The sequence below is a fragment of the Monocercomonoides exilis genome (genome assembly GCF_001643675.1).
Source record: "Monocercomonoides exilis strain PA203 chromosome Unknown scaffold10-1930038, whole genome shotgun sequence".
NCBI classification, from domain to species: Eukaryota; Preaxostyla; order Oxymonadida; family Polymastigidae; genus Monocercomonoides; species Monocercomonoides exilis.
The window spans coordinates 508,749-525,000 of record NW_027150555.1 but is presented as its reverse complement, the minus strand read 5'-3'; the positions used below and the strand labels follow the sequence as shown (position 1 = coordinate 525,000).

The window sequence follows — 16,252 nt, the reverse complement described above, 5'->3', positions numbered from 1 at the left end:
GAAATATGAAAATGAAAAGGAGAAGGACGAAGAAAGAGAAGATGTTGAAGAAAGAAATGTAAATGAGGAAAAAAGCATTGAAAAGGAAAAGAAAGAGAACGATAGGCAACAAGAAGAGAATGGCAAAGAAGGAGCGAAAGAAGGAGAAGGAGAAGGAGAAGGAAAAGGAGGAGAAGGAGAAGAAAAGAAATTGAATGAGAAAGAGAAGGAGAAAGAAGATGAGAAGAATATTAGCGATGATGTGGAAGTGAAAGATGATGTTTGCGAAGAAGATCATTTTGGATATGAAGAAGAGGCGAAAGAAGGAGAATTAAAAGAAGAAAATGACGAAAAAGATGAAAACGATGAAAAAGAAGAAAATGAGAAGGGGATGAAGAAAGATGAGGCTGATGATGAAGCACAAAGCAAAGATAGAGAAAAAGAAGAGGAAGAAGAAGCTGAGAAAGAAGAAGAACAGGAAGATAATCGCACAGATGAAGAAAATAAGACAGAAGAAGATGGAGAAAAGGAAGATGAAACAAAAGAAAAAAGTGTTTGTGAAGAAAAAATGAATGAAAATGAAGAGAGGAAAGACGAAAACGAAGAGGAGGATAAAAAAGTTGAAGAAGAAGATGATGAAAAAGAAAAAGAGGAAGAAAGAGAAGAAGAAAGAGAAGAAGAAGAAGAAAAAGGAGAAATTAAGAATGATCCGAAAGGGAATGTTGAAGAAGTTGTTGAAGAAGAAGAAGAAGCATATGAAAAGAACGAAACACCAAAAGATGACAAGAAATCTCAAAAGCCATTTGAACAAAAAGAAAGAGAAGAAAAAGAAGAGAATGAAAAAAATGAAGAAAAGAAGCAGAAAAATCAGAAGATAGAAAAGGAAGAGGAAGTTTTCAATGAAGAAAGCAAAATTGATAATTACATAGAATTGTTGAAGGAAAGACGAAGTTCAGAGCAATTTATAGAAGATATCAAAAGCCACAGGAAAATGAATGAGCTAAGCGAAGTTGAAGAAGAAAAAGAAAAAGAAAAAGAAAAAGAAAAAAGAAATGAACAAGATGTGATAAGCAAAAGAATCAGAGAAGAAATAGAAAAGCAGCTGAAAGAGGTGGAGAGGGAGAAGAGGAGAAGAGAAGGAGAAGGAGAAGAAGAAGAAGAGAAGAGAAAGAAGGAAGAAATGATGAAGAGCATCAGAGAAGAAATTGAAAGACAAGTGAAGATGGAGTTGGAAATGAAACTGAAAATGGAAGAAGAAGAAAAGAAAAGGAAGGAAGAGGAAGAAAAATTGAGAAGAGAAGAGGAAGAGAGGAAGAGGAAGGAAGAGGAAGAAGAGAATCTGAGAAGAGAAGAAGAGGAGAGAAGAAATAAAGAAGAAGAAGAGGAGAAAATGAGAATTGAAAAGGATAAGAAAGAGAAAGAAGAAGAAAGAAGAAGAGAAGAAGAAACAAGAATTGCAAAGGAAGAAGAGGAGAAGAAGAGGGTGAAGGAAGAAGAAAGAAGAAAGATTGAAGAAGAAGTTGAGAGGAAGCTTAGAGAAAAGATAGAGATGCAACTGAAAGAAGAAATGCTTCAAAGAGAAAGAAAGGAAAAGGAAGAAAAAGAAGAAGAAGAACGATTGAAAAGAGAAGAAGAAGAGAAGAAGAGGAAAGAAGAAGAAGAAAGAAGAAAGAAAGAGGAGGAAGAGAAAAACATTGCGAGAGAAAATGAACTGAAAATGGTTGAAGATTTGAAGAGGAGGCTGAAGGAAGAGATGGAAAAAAGGCAGAAGTTGGAGAATGAGCGAAGAGAATCCGAAGAAAAGGAAAGGAAAGAGAAAGAGAAGCAGCTGCTGAAGGCGATGAAGGAACAGGAGGAGAAAGAGAAAGAAGAGTTTGAGAGGAAGCTGAAAGAGGAGATAGAAAGAATTGAGAAGGAGAAGGAGAAATTAGGGAAGAAGGAGAAAGAGGAAGGGGAAAGCAACAAACAAGATGAAGATGAAGAGAAAGAAGAAGATGAAGAGGAAAAGAAAGTGAAAGAGAAAGAGAAGAGGAAAAAGGAAAGAAAAAAGAGAAATAAAAACGAATCTGAGAGTGAAGAAGAAGAAGAAGAAGACGATGAAGATGAAAGTGATGCATTAAGTGTTGTTTCTTCAGCAGCAACAGAATCTTCTGCACATTCAACAGTCACAAGCGAAGAAAGCAGCACAGCTGATGATGAAGATGAAGATGAAGAGGAAGATAATAGTTCAGATGAATCAAGTGCAGTTAGTAAAGGCAGCAAAAGTGGTGAAAGTGCAGAAGTGACAGATTCTGAAGAAGAAGAAGAAGAAGGCAGCACTTCAAGTGGAGAAGAAAAAGAAGATTCTGATGATGATGATGAAGATGATGATGAAAGTAGTGGAGAAGCAGATGATAGTTCTTCTGAAACAAACACATCGAGTGATGGCTCAACTTATGAAACAAGCACAACAAGTGTTAGTTCTTCGCAGTTGCTTTTTAGAAACAAAAGAGAAACAGAAACAGAATCAGAATCAGAAGAAGAAGAAGATGATGATGATGATGAAAGTGAAGATTCTGCAACATATGGAAAATCAAAGAAATTTGCACCGAAAGGGAAAAAGAGGTTAATGAAAGGAAAAAGAATAACAACAAGAAGAAAGAACATAAAAGGGCAAAAATCGATCAATTATTCAGAAGAAGATGAGGAAAATGAAGACGAAGAAGAAAACGAAAGTGAAAGTGGATATGAAGACAAAAACATCAGAATGAGGAGAAGAGGTCAAGGAAAAGGAAAAGGGAAAGGGAAAGGAAGAGGAAGAGGAAGAGGCAAAGGCAGAAAACGTGCGAAGAGTGCTATTGATGAAGAGAGTACGATTCAGCACTTTCTGAAGGAGAGAGAGATGTGGAGGAGGAAGGAAAACGAGATATCGCAGAGCAACTCCGATGAAGACATGTATTTTGGCATGGGAGAAGCAGAAGATGAGAGCGATGGCTATTTTGTGGGCAATGCGGTGCAAATGAGCAGAAAGTTCAGAAGACAAAAGATGAAGCAAAGATCAATGCAGAACAATGAAAGTGATGCTGAGGAAATCAGAGAGTCAGATTCAGAGGGGACTAAAACGAGGAAGGAGAAGCAAATGTTGGATGAGATGTTTCGACAGAAGAGTGTGCTGAAGGAAGGGAACATGCGCTCCTCAACCAATCAGGCAACGTCATGGCAGTTGAATGGAAGAGGCAACCAATTTAGTCAGAACAATCAAGAAGACGAGGAAAGTGATGAAAGCATTGTTGAATTTGGTGTTGACGATGAAAGAATTGTGCAGTTGTGTGCCAATCCTCTTTCGTTGCCTGCATTTTCTCCTGTTTCATCGCTTCAGGAGCCTTCTCCACGTTTTTCTCCGACTTCCTCTTTCTCGTCGTCTCCAGACAGAAACATGAATGCGCTTGTTTCGTCGCCTTTCCAACAGAACAAACAGAATACGCAGGTTCATTCAGCACATCCTGTTATCAGACACTCAAAACATATCAGTCTGCCTACACCTTCCTCAGATTCGCTGTTTGCCACACGCAAAGCCAGTTATCCTTTTATTTCTTCTTCTTCTTTTTCTTCAACAACATCGTTTGTGCCTATGAGGAGATTCAGTCAAGATCCCTCTCAGCTGAACTATCAGAGCGAAAGGACGCGATGGCCTCTTTTGGACATGAGCAGAATTAACAAGGATGCGATTGCTGAGAACATGAAAGAGAGAGGAAGAGACGGAAATGCAGATGAAGAAGGAGAAGGGATTGGAGGAGAAGGAGGAGGAGAAGGAGAAGGAGAGAGAGAAGAAGAGGAAGGTATTTTGCACGATGTGTTTGGGGAAGGAGAAAACGAGTATATGAATTTGATTGACTGCGAGCTGGAGGAGCTGAGGGCGAAGGAGAACCAGCAGAGGCAGATTGTTGAGAGATATGAGAGAGTGAAGAGGCAGAAGCTGAGCGAAATGGAAGAAAAAGAAGAGAAGGCGAAGCTGAACAAGGCACAGGCGATGTTCGATGAATTGACACAGAGGATGAATGAGTTGCAGGAAGAGAAGAAGAGAATCGAGGAAGAGGAAAGAAGGAAAGAGAAGGAGAGGATTGAGAAGGAGAGGGAAAACATGGAGCAGCAAAGAATAGCACTTCAAGAGAAGGAGAAAGAAGAGTGCAGATTGAGAGAGCTGAATGCGATGAGAGAAGAAGAGAATGCTCAAAGACAGAGAGAACAAGAGGAACGAAGCAGAGAAGCGATGGAGAGGGAGAGGGAAGAGAGGAGAAAGAAGGAGAAGGATAGCGTTGCAGTGATCGAGACAGCCTGGAAGAACCATCTGAAAAGGAAGGTGGTGCAAAATGAGCTGCTTTTGATTGAGATTGAGGAGAAGGCGAAAAGAATAGACAAGGAAGCATCGTATCGGAAGAGGATGGAAGAAGAGAGGAGAAGAAGAGAGGAACTGGAAAGGAGAGAAAGAGAAGCAAAAGCTGCTGAGACGATAAGTGAAATTTGGGGAAGAAGAATGAAATTTTATTGTTCTATGGATGAGTTGGAAGAGAGAAGAAGAAGAGAATTTGAGATAAGAGAAGAAGAGCGAAGAAGAAGAGAGGAAGAAGAAGAAAGGGCAAGAAGAAGGGAAGAGGAGAGAATGAGAGAGAATCGGCTGATGAGATTAGAGGAGATTGTGCAAAAAGAAAGGGAGAAAGAGAAAGTGAGAAGAATGTACAAGAAATCAGTTAATGTTATTGAGACAAGATGGAAGCGTGTGTTGAAATTGCGAAAGAAGAAAGAAGAAGAAAGAGAAAGAAAAATGATGGAGGCAGAAGAGATTGAAGCAGGATTTATGGATGAGGAAGACGAACTGTCGAGGAAGAAGAATTCTGTGTCTATTATTGAAGCAGCCTGGCTCAGAACAACTGATCGCCGAAGAGGGAAAGAAATGAGGGAAGCGATGAAAGAAGAGAGGAGGAGGAGAAGAGAGGAAGAGGAAGAAAGCAGAAAAAGAGAAGAGATGCAGATGAGTGAAGAAGACGAGAGGCTGAGGAAGATGCTGGAGGATATGGAGATTCAGAGGCAGCGTGAACTGAAGGAGATGGCAGCTGAAGAAAAAGCGAAGCTGAAGCGAGACAAAATCGAGAGGAAGAAACAGAGAGAACAAGAGAGGAAGGAGAAGCTGATGAGGGAAGAGGCAGCGATGGCAGTGAAGCTGAGAGAGATGGAAGAGGAGACAGAAAGACACTTGATGGCGAGTGAAGAATCGCAGCAGCGCTGGCGGATGAATGAAGAGGAGGAGAAGAGGGTGAGGGAAGAGAGTATGAGGAACTCACAGAAGATTAAAAGAGATATGATGACTGTGCCGATAGCGATGCTTGATGAGATCGGGAGGATGTGGCTGAAGGAGAGCAGAGAAGGAGAAGAGGCAAGAAGGGCAGAGGAGGCAGAAGAGAAGAGAATGTATGAGACGAGGCTAATGGAAAAGGCGAAGCAGAGGAAGAGGAAGAAGAGGAAGATGATAGCGATTGTGCTGGCAGATGGGAGCATGCAGATGATTGAAGAAGGACGAGATGGGACTGGAAGGGACAGAAATGACAGTGATGTGTTCAATTTGGATGGAGAAGATGAAGATGAAGATGAATGTGCTGTTGATGCAGGATTGATGGATACTTTGAGGCAGACGGTGAAGCAGTCTCTTCTGACTGCACAGCAAGAACAGAACATGCTGAGGCAAATGACAGGAGAAGAGGATTATTCAAGTGCTATGTCGATTTCGCCACATCCAAAGCATTCACAGTCATCTTATAGAAACGAGGGGAAGGCAGATGTTGATGGAGAAGAAGGCCAATTAAACCAGAAACGAAGCAAAAAAGGAGTAACCAAAGCGAAAAGAAAGAAGAAAGAGGGCGATGGAGGAGATAACAATTCTCCTCAGTATCTCGTTCTGAGTGAGAGTGATGAGGAAACAACGATCCCCACAATCAGCCTGTTCAAACAGTTGGGCAAGTCACGACCCACTCCAAATCGCAAGTCTCCTTCTCCACTTTCGCTTTCCACAAGCCAAACTCAAAAAGACGCGTTTTCTGGTTCGCCAGCTGTTTCTGTTGCGACTTCGACTGCTTCCACAAACAACTCATCTCCATCCACTTCATCACACAGGAACTCGAAACGCTCTGAATCAAAGTCTTCAAAAAGGAAAAAGAGCAAGAAGCGAGCAGACAAGTCACCAGAAGCATCTTATTCTGCTTCTCGGCAGTCAACCCGATCTTCAAAGCTCACTTCGCCTGCATCGCACCGTTCTCCTTCTCTGTCTGCCACAAAAGTATCATCTTCTCCACACAACTCGATCAAAGCTTACAATTCTCCACGTCATCCTCCACTTTCTCCTCAGTCTGTTGCTTCATTTCATTCTCTGAAGTCACGCCCTGTTCCATCAAAAGCAGTTGATGAAAAGGAAAATGACAAGAAAGTGCATCAGAAGAAAGATAAGACAAAGACCAAGAAGAAGAAGAAGCAGAGCCCCAAAAAGAGTGGGAAAAGAGACAAAGAAAGCGAAGAAAGAGATCTATTCTTTGACGAAGACGGAGAAATTTCGAGTGATGAGTCCAAATCAAGGCGGAACGAAAGGCTGCTCGTTACGCCCCGCAACACTCAGCACATTTCACAGCACCAACTGCTTTCTGCTCCTATTATTTCATCTTCATCTACTGCATCGTCCTCATCATATTCTTCTTCTTCTTCTTCTCCGATGCAGCGCCCTCAACCATCTCATCTGCACTCTCCAGTCCCCACTCCTTCTTCTTCTCCAACAATGTCTGGAAGGCCAAGACCTGCAAAATACCAGTTAGGTGCTTTGCCGTCTCCTTCTTTATCGCCTGCAATCCAAATGAAACCAACATCAATTCTCTCTTCTCCTGTCGTTTCTTCTACTTCTTCTTCTTCTTCTTCGAAGCTTCTTCCTTCAATTCACAATGTCACTTCTGAGGCTCAGCCAAATGCTTCTGATTCTCTTTACACTCCTTCATCAACTGCGAAATCATTTGTAATTCCATCTGTCTCTCAAACAACTGCAGCAAACTTATCTCAAACATTTGCTGCATCCACTTTGTCTTCTTCTTCTGTCACACAGATGCTATCAAATACTGCTTCATCAACTTCATCATCATCATCTTCTTCTTCCTCTTCTTCTTCCTCTTCTTCTTCTTCATTTGTTCAGACTTATCCTTTGGAATCTCGTGTGCCTGCGGTGCCTGCCTCCACTTATCCTTCGATGTGCATTCGAAGCGAAGCTGAGTTGTCTGTCTTGTCATTCAAATCACTTGCAGAAGCGCTTGCTGCATTGGGTGGTGAAACAGGAAAGATGATTGTGTCTTGGAGGAAAAAAGCACTTGAAACTGGAGTTTTTCATTGGAATCTAAAGATTAGTGAAGAAGTTAGTGGGAAAGGCAAAAAGAATAAGACGAAAGCTGAATTGGCAGAATCAAAAGAGAAGAGAGAAATGGAGATGACCAATACAAGTCTTGCCTCGGAATCTGACCACTCACAATATGTTATTCGTTCTCTTCTTCTCGAACTGTCTGACATTCTCATTCTTCCTGGCTCCACTTCATTTTCTCTGCTGTCTTCAGAAATCAACAAATCAGTTCGGAAGCTGAAGGCGCTGTGGTGCACACTCCAATTTCCAGACGGAGTGATGCTGAGGCAGCTCGACTGGATTGTGGCTGAACAAAACCAGCACGACGGAGTTCTGAACGTGGCTGTGAATATGGCGCCACCTGATTTTCCGAGTGGAAACAGTGCAAGTGCAATGGCATCAGGGAAGGCATCTTCATCATCTGCTTCTTCTTCTGTAGACATTCGTGGCTCACGCAACTTACCGCTGACACTTGCCACACATCTCAAATTGTCTTCTCTCTTGCATCACCTCAGCCCTCAGCAAAAATTCCGCATTTCTCTCTGCCATTATCTATCAGTCCGCCGGGTTCTGTTGGACTATTTCTATTCGTGTGTGGAGGTTGGCATGGTTTACTCTGATTTGCAAGGGCTTGTTGAGCGCATCCAGGAGCAGACAGACGAGGTGCGGGTGATGCTGGCGGAGTGGCTCACGATGAATGAGTGGAACAGCGGGCATGTCACAAGCAATGCACGAGATGAGGTGGTAATGCTGGAGAAAGAAGATCAGACGTTTGAGAAGCAGGTTGAGAAGATGCGGAAGCTGGCGGAGGAAACCCGTGAGATGGAAGACGACGATGCTGATTTGGTTAAAAGGAAAGGAAGTTCGACGAACATTTCAAGGAATCAGGAATTCCCAGGTGAGAATGAGAAAGAACGCTCTCGTTATCTCCCTCCAGCAGATCTTTCTCGTTCATCTTCAGTTGAGCCATTTTATTCAACATTTGCTTCTTCTGATCAGTTTAATCTTCCTCAATCTACTCCATTTTCTTCACAACCTTCTTATGCTTCTCGTATTCCGCAGTCACAAACTAATCGTTATTCTTCTTCTTTTTCTAATGTTTCTCCTTCCACGTCAACAACTCTTCCAAGTGTAAAGCCTTTAAATCTTTCGCAAGTTCATCAGTCGATGGACTCAAATCGTCCTCTTACTTCGAGCAATCATGATAGAAAGAAAAGAGAAAAGTTTCAGAATGACATTACAAATAATCTTTCTGTGTTACAAAAAGAGGAAGAAGAGATGTTTATTCGATATCAACAAAAAGCACAGAAACAAAAATCACATCAAAACGAAGAGATGACCGATGCAGAAACATCGCCAAAGCATAAAAAGCGAAAGATCAAACATCAACAAAAGCAAGAGCCAATTGAAGCAATCGCTTCAACGCGCAGAGCATCAGCAAAGACAACATTGGCATCATCACTGCTATCTGTTCAGCCATCTGCGTATTCAACAGGCCACACACAACGGAAAGTCAAGAGAAATCGCATTGCTGAACAGCCGCCTCTGTTGACTTCGCTGCATGCACCAATAAATCACTTATCGATGACTGCATATTGAGTGCTTTTATAGCCATGGTTGTTATCTTTTTTGAGATTTAATTTTTAATCCTCTTGTTGAATTTTAGATAGAAAAATAATTTTGTTTTTTGGATTAATATTTATGTTCGAAGCGTTTTTATTTCGCTTCTTTGAAAGTACTTCTTGTGTTAATTGTTTTTGCCTTTTGATAATATTTCAATGATTAGCCATCACTATGGAGCATAAATTATTTTTTGTTCTGGCGTAAATTTGATAATGCCTTTTGAAACTTTATTTATGTCTTTTTTTTTCAAAGAATTAAAGAGTAAAGACTTTTATGGATTTATAAAAAATTTCCTTTTCTTTTATTGATTGGAATATAAAAAAAAATAAAATTAATGAATAATTTTGGTTTTTCAGTTGCTTCATCAGTTAGATTATAAACTCATGAAAAGGTTTATTTGTTTGTGTGCGATGATGAAAATGGCGACGTTTTATATTTGAAGTTATGCATTATAAACATTTTCTTGAAGAGTTCCAAAAAAATAAAAGAAATTGTTTCAAAATCTTAAAACGTTGATGACAAAAATGATTTTCAACTTCAATTTTCACCTTATTTTTCAATTGAAATGGATAAAATAAAATGTTCACAACAAATTTGTGTCAAATAAAAGAAAAATTCATAAACAGTAATTAAATTCAGTCAAGGGAATGAGCCATCACATCCTGCTCTGAAAGAGACGAAAGCTCAGAAGGCCTGAAACGCTTCATTTGCTGTATGCCATCAGACATCGCTCTTTCAGAAGGATTGTCATCTCCTTGTGCCCAATCATTACTGTTGTTTGATTCATTGTTCAAACCATTATCTTCTCTATTCTTCCATTGACTTTTATCTTTTCCATCTTCCTCATCCTCTTCATCCTCATCCTCTTCATACTCTTCTTCCTCTCCTTCATCAATGTATTCCCCTTCGTCTTCCACATTTTCGCTTCCTTCTCCAATTTGCATGCTGTTTTTGAGTTGGCCACTGTCTTCTGTTATTGAACTGCGGGGTAATGTTGACGAATGAGCTGTGGAGTGTGAATGAGCCAAAGAATGGTGCAGTGGCGTGGATGAAGTGAATGTTGAATGAACTGGAGAGAAATAAGGATGTTCCTCTGACAAGCGCAGAGGCGGAACAACAGGCTTCTTCTTTCTGTTTTTGTTCTGCGAAGGAGAGAGGCGTTGATTTGAATTCAATAAAGATTGCTGAAGATTTTGCTGTTGTGGTGTAGGAAGCTGATACTGAATCATATCAAAATATGGAGACGGCATAGGTATTTGTGCATTCAGAAGAGAAGTCGATGGGAGCATTGAAGGAGAAGGTTTAGGCAATTGAGATGTTGTCAAAGTGCTGCTTGAAGCAGGTGCAGAAGCCATTAACTGTGAAGAAGTCATCGGTTGTGGAAGAAAAGTTGGCGATGATGATAAAAGAATTGATGATGTTGCAAGAGGAGCAGAAGCAAGTGAAGCTGCAGTTGAGGCAGAAGGATGGAAAAGTGATTGCGTAAAAAGCGGTTGTGGTGTTTGAGAGGATGCGATTAATGAAGAAGAAAGCGGATTTGGTATCATTTGGGCTGGATCTTGTTGTAAGAATGAAGATGATGGATTTAATGGAAATGAAGATTGATTTGCAGTGTTTCTGTTGATAGCTGCAAAAGAACGCTGGAAGTTTTGTTTGACTGAATCTATTTGATTCAGCAATTGCGAAAATGATGAATCCATCGATGACTGACGTCCTCGCATGAAAGAAGAAGAAGGCGCAGCGATCTGCGATGACTGCAAAATGGACATCGATTGATTTGGAAGAAATTGCGATGGAAGCTTCTCCGATTTGGAGAGCAGCGATCTGCTGCGATCAAACGCAACGGACGAGGCAGATCTGCTTCTTTTGTTATGTTTTTGGATTTTTTTCTGTTTTTGGCTGAGTTTGCTGTTTTGTTGAATTGAACTAAATTCGCCATCGCTCGCATCATCTGTTAAAAGTAATGCCTCCAAAGAATCTTCTTCAGAACTGGAATTATCTTCATAATTATCATCATCTTTATCCTGTCTATATCTTGAATATCTTCCTTTACTCTTTTCGTTTTCTTTTCTTCTCCCTCTCCTCTTTCTTTCTCCCAGTTGTTCCATATCATCATCTCCTCCAATGCTATTCCTTCTGCTTATTCGGCTGAAATCATCGTCGATGCTAAGCTCTTTTGATGCTCCTTCCTTTGTGATGCTCAACAGCAGACTCTTTTCTTTTCTCAATCTCGAAACAGTTTGTCGCAAGCGTTCTTCTTCTTTCTTTTTTTCTCGTTCTTTTTCCTTTTCAAGTGACTGCTTCAATTCCAACAGCGAAGTTCTTTCCAAGTTCATTTCCAACTCTCTCTGTGCAAGTTGTCGCTCCTTCTGTTCTGCTTTCGCCATTCGTGGAAGTGCTTCTCTTGTTTTAGCTTCCAATCCTTCTTTCATCTTTGCCAATTCTTCTTCCTTCTCCTTCAATTCTCTCTCTCTTTCCTCGATCTTCTCCATCCTTTTTTTAATTTCTTCTTCTTTTGTCTTCATTTCTCTTGATTTCACAGCAACTGCTTCTCCGAGAAGTGCAAGTGAATCAAATTGTTCCTTTAGAGAGTCTTCTTTCTGGCGGACGGAAGCTTCCCATTCTTCCTTTTCTTCCTCATAACGTGTAATCTGATCGAGTAGAGATTGGTGGCGGGTTTCAAGAAGAGAAGACACAGAATCTAAAAAAATTATAATAAATTCAATGAAAACGGAACATGTAATGAAAAAATTGTAGATTGTTTGATCAATATGGGGGGGGGGGGGGGGGGGGAAATTTGAAAATAAATATCCTATTAAAAAACATGATGACAAACCAAATGTTAAAGACGTGTTTTGCTGCTTTGAAAGAGAAATATAGCGCTCAATCTGTTCTTGTGCTTCTTTCCTCTGTTTTATTGCATCTTCTTCCATTTTCTTTAGCCTTTCTCTCTCGTCGTTAATAAGCCTCTGCTCCTTTAAAACTAAATTCTCCTTCTCCTTTATGTCTTTCTGTTGTTTTTCTAATTTCTCTTTTAATTCCTCGTTTTCCTTTTCGAGTTCATTTTTCTCTTTCTCAATTCTCTCTTTTTCTCTTGTTGCCTTCTTTAATGCTGTTTTGCTTTTGTGAACACTGCTGTCTGAATCAGATTCATTCGAATCAAACATAAATCCTTCGCTACGACTGCGATTTTTGGTCTTTTCTTTGTCTTTTTCCTTTTCTCCTGCTCTTTGTTGCAATTCTTTACTGATTTCTGCATCTCCCATTCGCAGCAATCGCAGTTCTGCTGCAATTCTTTGTCTGTTTTCCTCTTCGCGTTCTCTTTCTTTCTTCAGCTGATTCTCTTTCTCTTGTAATTCCTCTCTTTTCCTCTGTTCTCTCCTCTCTTCTTCTTCTTTCTCCCTCTCACGTCTCATCTTCTTCAGTGTTTCCTTTTCTTGTGCTGCTCTTCTAAGCTTCTCGTTTTCCTCTTTGATCACTTCCATTTGCTGGTGCAGCTCTTGAATCGAGTTGTGGACTGGTTGAAGTGCTGCACTCGCATCAGTTGCCGATGTTTGCTCCTTCAACGCCTCTTGTTTCAGAGTCTTGTTCTCTTCTTTCATCTTCTTCAGTTCCTCTTTCAATCGGCGGTTATATCGAAGAAGAACCTCGTTCTCCTTTTTCAATCGAGCACAATTTTTGCATCGAGAACGAGAATGAATTGCTTCAGGAGATGATCGTGATGAAAGCGGAGAAGGAGGTGTACGCGAGCGAGATGATGTGGGTGTATGCAACTGAAATGAGCTTGATGATGCGGTTCTTGCGGTTGAAAAGGAGTGCTGTGAATCAGGTGAAGTGGAACGCAAATGTTTGTTTGAAGTGCCGAAACTGTTTCTGTGATTCACAGTTGGAGAAAAAGAAGAAGAAGAAGAAGAAGAAGAAGAAGAAGGTGAAATGCTATGATGGTGATGGTGGCGGCTACGTTGATGGTGATGATGATGGTGAAATGAAGTTTTTGATTCACTTTGTTTGTAGGGTGTTCTTTGTACATCTAATTTTTTTCTTGCTTCTTTTTCTGGCTGTTGTTCTTTACTATTGTCATTTAGCTTCTCGCTGGTTTTGTTTGGACTGTCTGAATTTTCTTTATCGCCTCTTCTTTCTGTTGATGTGACTGTCTCTGATTTTTTTGGATTTGTAGGTTGTTTGATTGTGCTATTGTTTTGTTGCCGTTTCACAGCATTTGTGCTTCTCACAGATTTTGATCGAATTGTTTGATTCGAACTTGAAGCTTGAATCTCTGATGCTGTCGATGGAGAAGCTGCCAGAGAAAGGCTTTTTTTCTCAGCTGTTGATTTATGTGTCAAAGATAGTTTTGCTTTAGGAACAGCAGTTTGACTGTTTCTTCGAGAAGCTGAAATGCTTCTTCCTTTTGTTTGTTCTTGTTTTTGCTCTTGAAGTTGTTGAGTAGATTGCAAAGATGAAGCAGAAACGGAGGATGAAGAACTGGCAGAGGCAGAAGCAGAATTTGAGGGAGATGAAGAGGCAGAAAGCAATTCAGATCCTAAGACCGATTCTGACGCAGATGAAGATGTAGACAAAGGAGATGATTTCAAAGTGTTTGTTTGAACATTTGAAAGAGGAGATTTAGAGTTAACAACTGACCTTGAAATACTCTTTGCTTTCGCCTTTTGTTTCTGGTTTGTTTTCTGTGGAAAAGAAGTTGATGAAGACGATGTTGTTTTTGGTTTAACATTTGATAGCAGCGCTTCGTCATTGTCATCTAATGCATTTGCTGTTGATTGGCTTTTGTTGCTTTCTGACTCTCGTGTTGATTGATCTAAGCTTTGCTGCCTATTTTTTAAAATCATTTGATTTTGATCAATTTGTTGCATTTCGGAAATCTCTCCTTCTTTTTGGTTCATTTTTTTTTCCTTTTCTTTCTCTTCCTTTGCCTTTTGTGTTATTTCTGCTCTTTCTTCATTCCCAAGCTTTGATCTTTGACTATTTCCAGTTGCTTCTTTTGATTTATCTTTTCCATGTGTTTCACTTTGATTCTCTGACTGTTCTTTTGAGATATTGTCGCTGATTAATGATTTTGAAGTTATGTCACTATCTTTTGAAATTGCTTTTTTTTGTTTTGAAGATATGTTGAACGGTGTTGGATAAGAAGGCTCTGATGTAGTTTGAAATGAAGGTTTTGTCGTGATTACAGCTGGCTTTTCAGCTTGTGATGGAGATGTTGAAGGCGAAGGCATAAAGGGAAAAGATGAATGAGAAGAATGTGAATGTGCTGAATTGGATGATGTTGACGAATCGGAAGGAAAAGATGGATTTGGCATTGTGGGTTTATTAACGGAATCGAAATCATCTGAAGTTCCGGGTAAATGCGTTGCAGGAGATTTAGTCCTTGAAAATGTTCTGTCAGTTGCATCAGGCTCAATATCTTTTGTGTTTAAATCTTGTTGTTGCTGTTGTGTTTGTGCTTGCGTTTCATTTTTAATTTGCGAACTACTTTGAGAAAGAACGGTCAGGTTTGAAGAAGCTAAAGAATGATTAGCATTGGATTCTTCCTCCGATACAGAAAGATTGCTTCTGTTAGTGAATGTTCCCTTGGAAGAAAATGTGTCATCTCTTGAATCTCTTTGTGATTCAATTTTCTTTTCTTTTAGCAAAGTTCCTTGTGAATTGCCTGGGTCCTTCTGTGAATAAACAGAATCGAAAAGTGAAGATTTCTTTTTTTCGTTTTTCTTTGGAATTGAAAACCCAAGAAGTTCTTGATTAGCTTCGTCATTTGCTTCATCATCATCAGGAAAATCGATACTAATATTGCTAAGCTCATCATCATCCGGATCATTTCTTGGTTCGAATAGATTCTTTGATGCTATTTGGGAAAAAGTTGGTTGGGCAAATGTCGGAGATGGTGTAAACGTTTGGGAAGGCTTTTGCGAAGATGAAGAGAATGACTGGGTATTTTTATCTTCATGAAGCGTAGAAGAACCTGTTATAGCAGATGATCGCCCAAAAGTTCTTCTTTTTTGTGAATTTTCATTCGAGTTAATCTTCGGAGAGGGAGAAAAAGAAGGAACAAATGATCCAAAAGAAGTGTCCTCGTTGATAAATGTTCTCTTATTGGTGTGCTTCTCTTCAACACAACTGTCTGTTTTTAAAATTTGATTATCTGTTGTTGACTGTTCTTGATGTTGCGTTCCAGTGTCTGTTTGTGAAAGTTTTTGACTTCCAAAGACGGCTTGAAAGAGTTTTTTCAAGAACAAATAAAAAATAAGTATTTTGAGTCATAATAGAAAAAGCAATGTTTCGAGATATCTCGGAAATAAGCTCGATAAATTGGCATACTTGAAGAAAGACCTTGTTTTCCAAAAGTAAAAAATGAAGAAGTCCCTTGAGAAGCGCTTGTCAGATGTCTATGCTTCGGTTTAAGTGGAGGTGTATTCATAAAAGAAAGATTTTCAACGCTCAAATTGTTTGAACACCTTCACAAAAGCAATTATCTATTTAAAATATGAAAAATAATTTTATTTAAGGGAATTCAAAAAAGTGAAAAATAAAAGAACATTTGATGTATTGATTAAAATACCACAACTGACAATTGCAAACATATTCAAAAAAAATACTCTTTTAAAAAATTAGCTTTCATTTTATGAAATTCAATTCAACTATTTTTCTCTTTTTCTTTTTTTTTTTTCTTTTTCTTTTGTTTTCTTTTTTCAGCGATCGACCGAGTGAAAAAAAATTGCATGTCGTGTCGCACAGGTTTATTACGAACCCCAACAATTGCAAATAGCCCTTAAAAAACAAATTAAATAATAGAAAAAGTGTGATCATTGTTTTGAAAAAAATTATCAAAAGAATATTTCTTTAATCTCAAAAAGCAGTTTGAAGTTATAGAGAAGGAATCTTTTAAAAAAAAAATGATAATAAATGAAAAGTTTAACATATATATAACATTAAAGTGTGTTAATGAAAGTTTTCTTATTTCACAAAGCTTTTTTTAAAGAAGCAAAATAAGAAAAAATATATTTTTTCTGGAAGTGATTTTTTGCGCTTTGTTTTTTAAAAGATATTCATTTTATATGAATGACTTGTTTTTATCCGTTGGCATTTTTAACAAAAAAACGAATCAAAAATAAAAATTTATACAAAATCGGATCAAATAGCTATTTTTGAAATTTCAGTTGCTGGTCTTTAAAAAACTTCAATTTTTCGCAGTTATATAATTAGGCACAATTTATCAAATGGTGCTCTTTTTTCTAT

The 16,252-nt window shown here is 39.1% G+C and overlaps 2 protein-coding genes across 2 annotated transcripts in view; one reads left to right on the top strand and one right to left on the bottom strand.

The window, feature by feature from the left end:
* MONOS_6487 (uncharacterized protein) overlaps nt 1–9,349 on the top strand; it is a 12,623-nt gene extending 3,274 nt beyond the window's left edge. The window contains exon 3 of the mRNA XM_067876726.1: nt 1–9,349. This exon is cut by the window's left edge and continues 2,798 nt beyond it. Coding sequence (XP_067731915.1) covers nt 1–8,977 — 8,977 coding nt within the window. The 3' untranslated portion in view covers nt 8,978–9,349.
* Nucleotides 9,350–9,636: 287 nt separating this feature from the next.
* Nucleotides 9,637–15,434, bottom strand: MONOS_6488 (uncharacterized protein; the record flags this gene model as incomplete). The annotated part of the gene is made up of 3 exons (XM_067876727.1): nt 9,637–11,702; nt 11,838–15,227; nt 15,335–15,434. The coding sequence occupies 3 exons, from the start codon at nt 15,432–15,434 to the stop codon at nt 9,637–9,639; spliced, it is 5,556 nt and encodes a 1,851-aa protein (XP_067731914.1).
* Between the last annotated feature and the right edge of the window lie 818 nt (nt 15,435–16,252).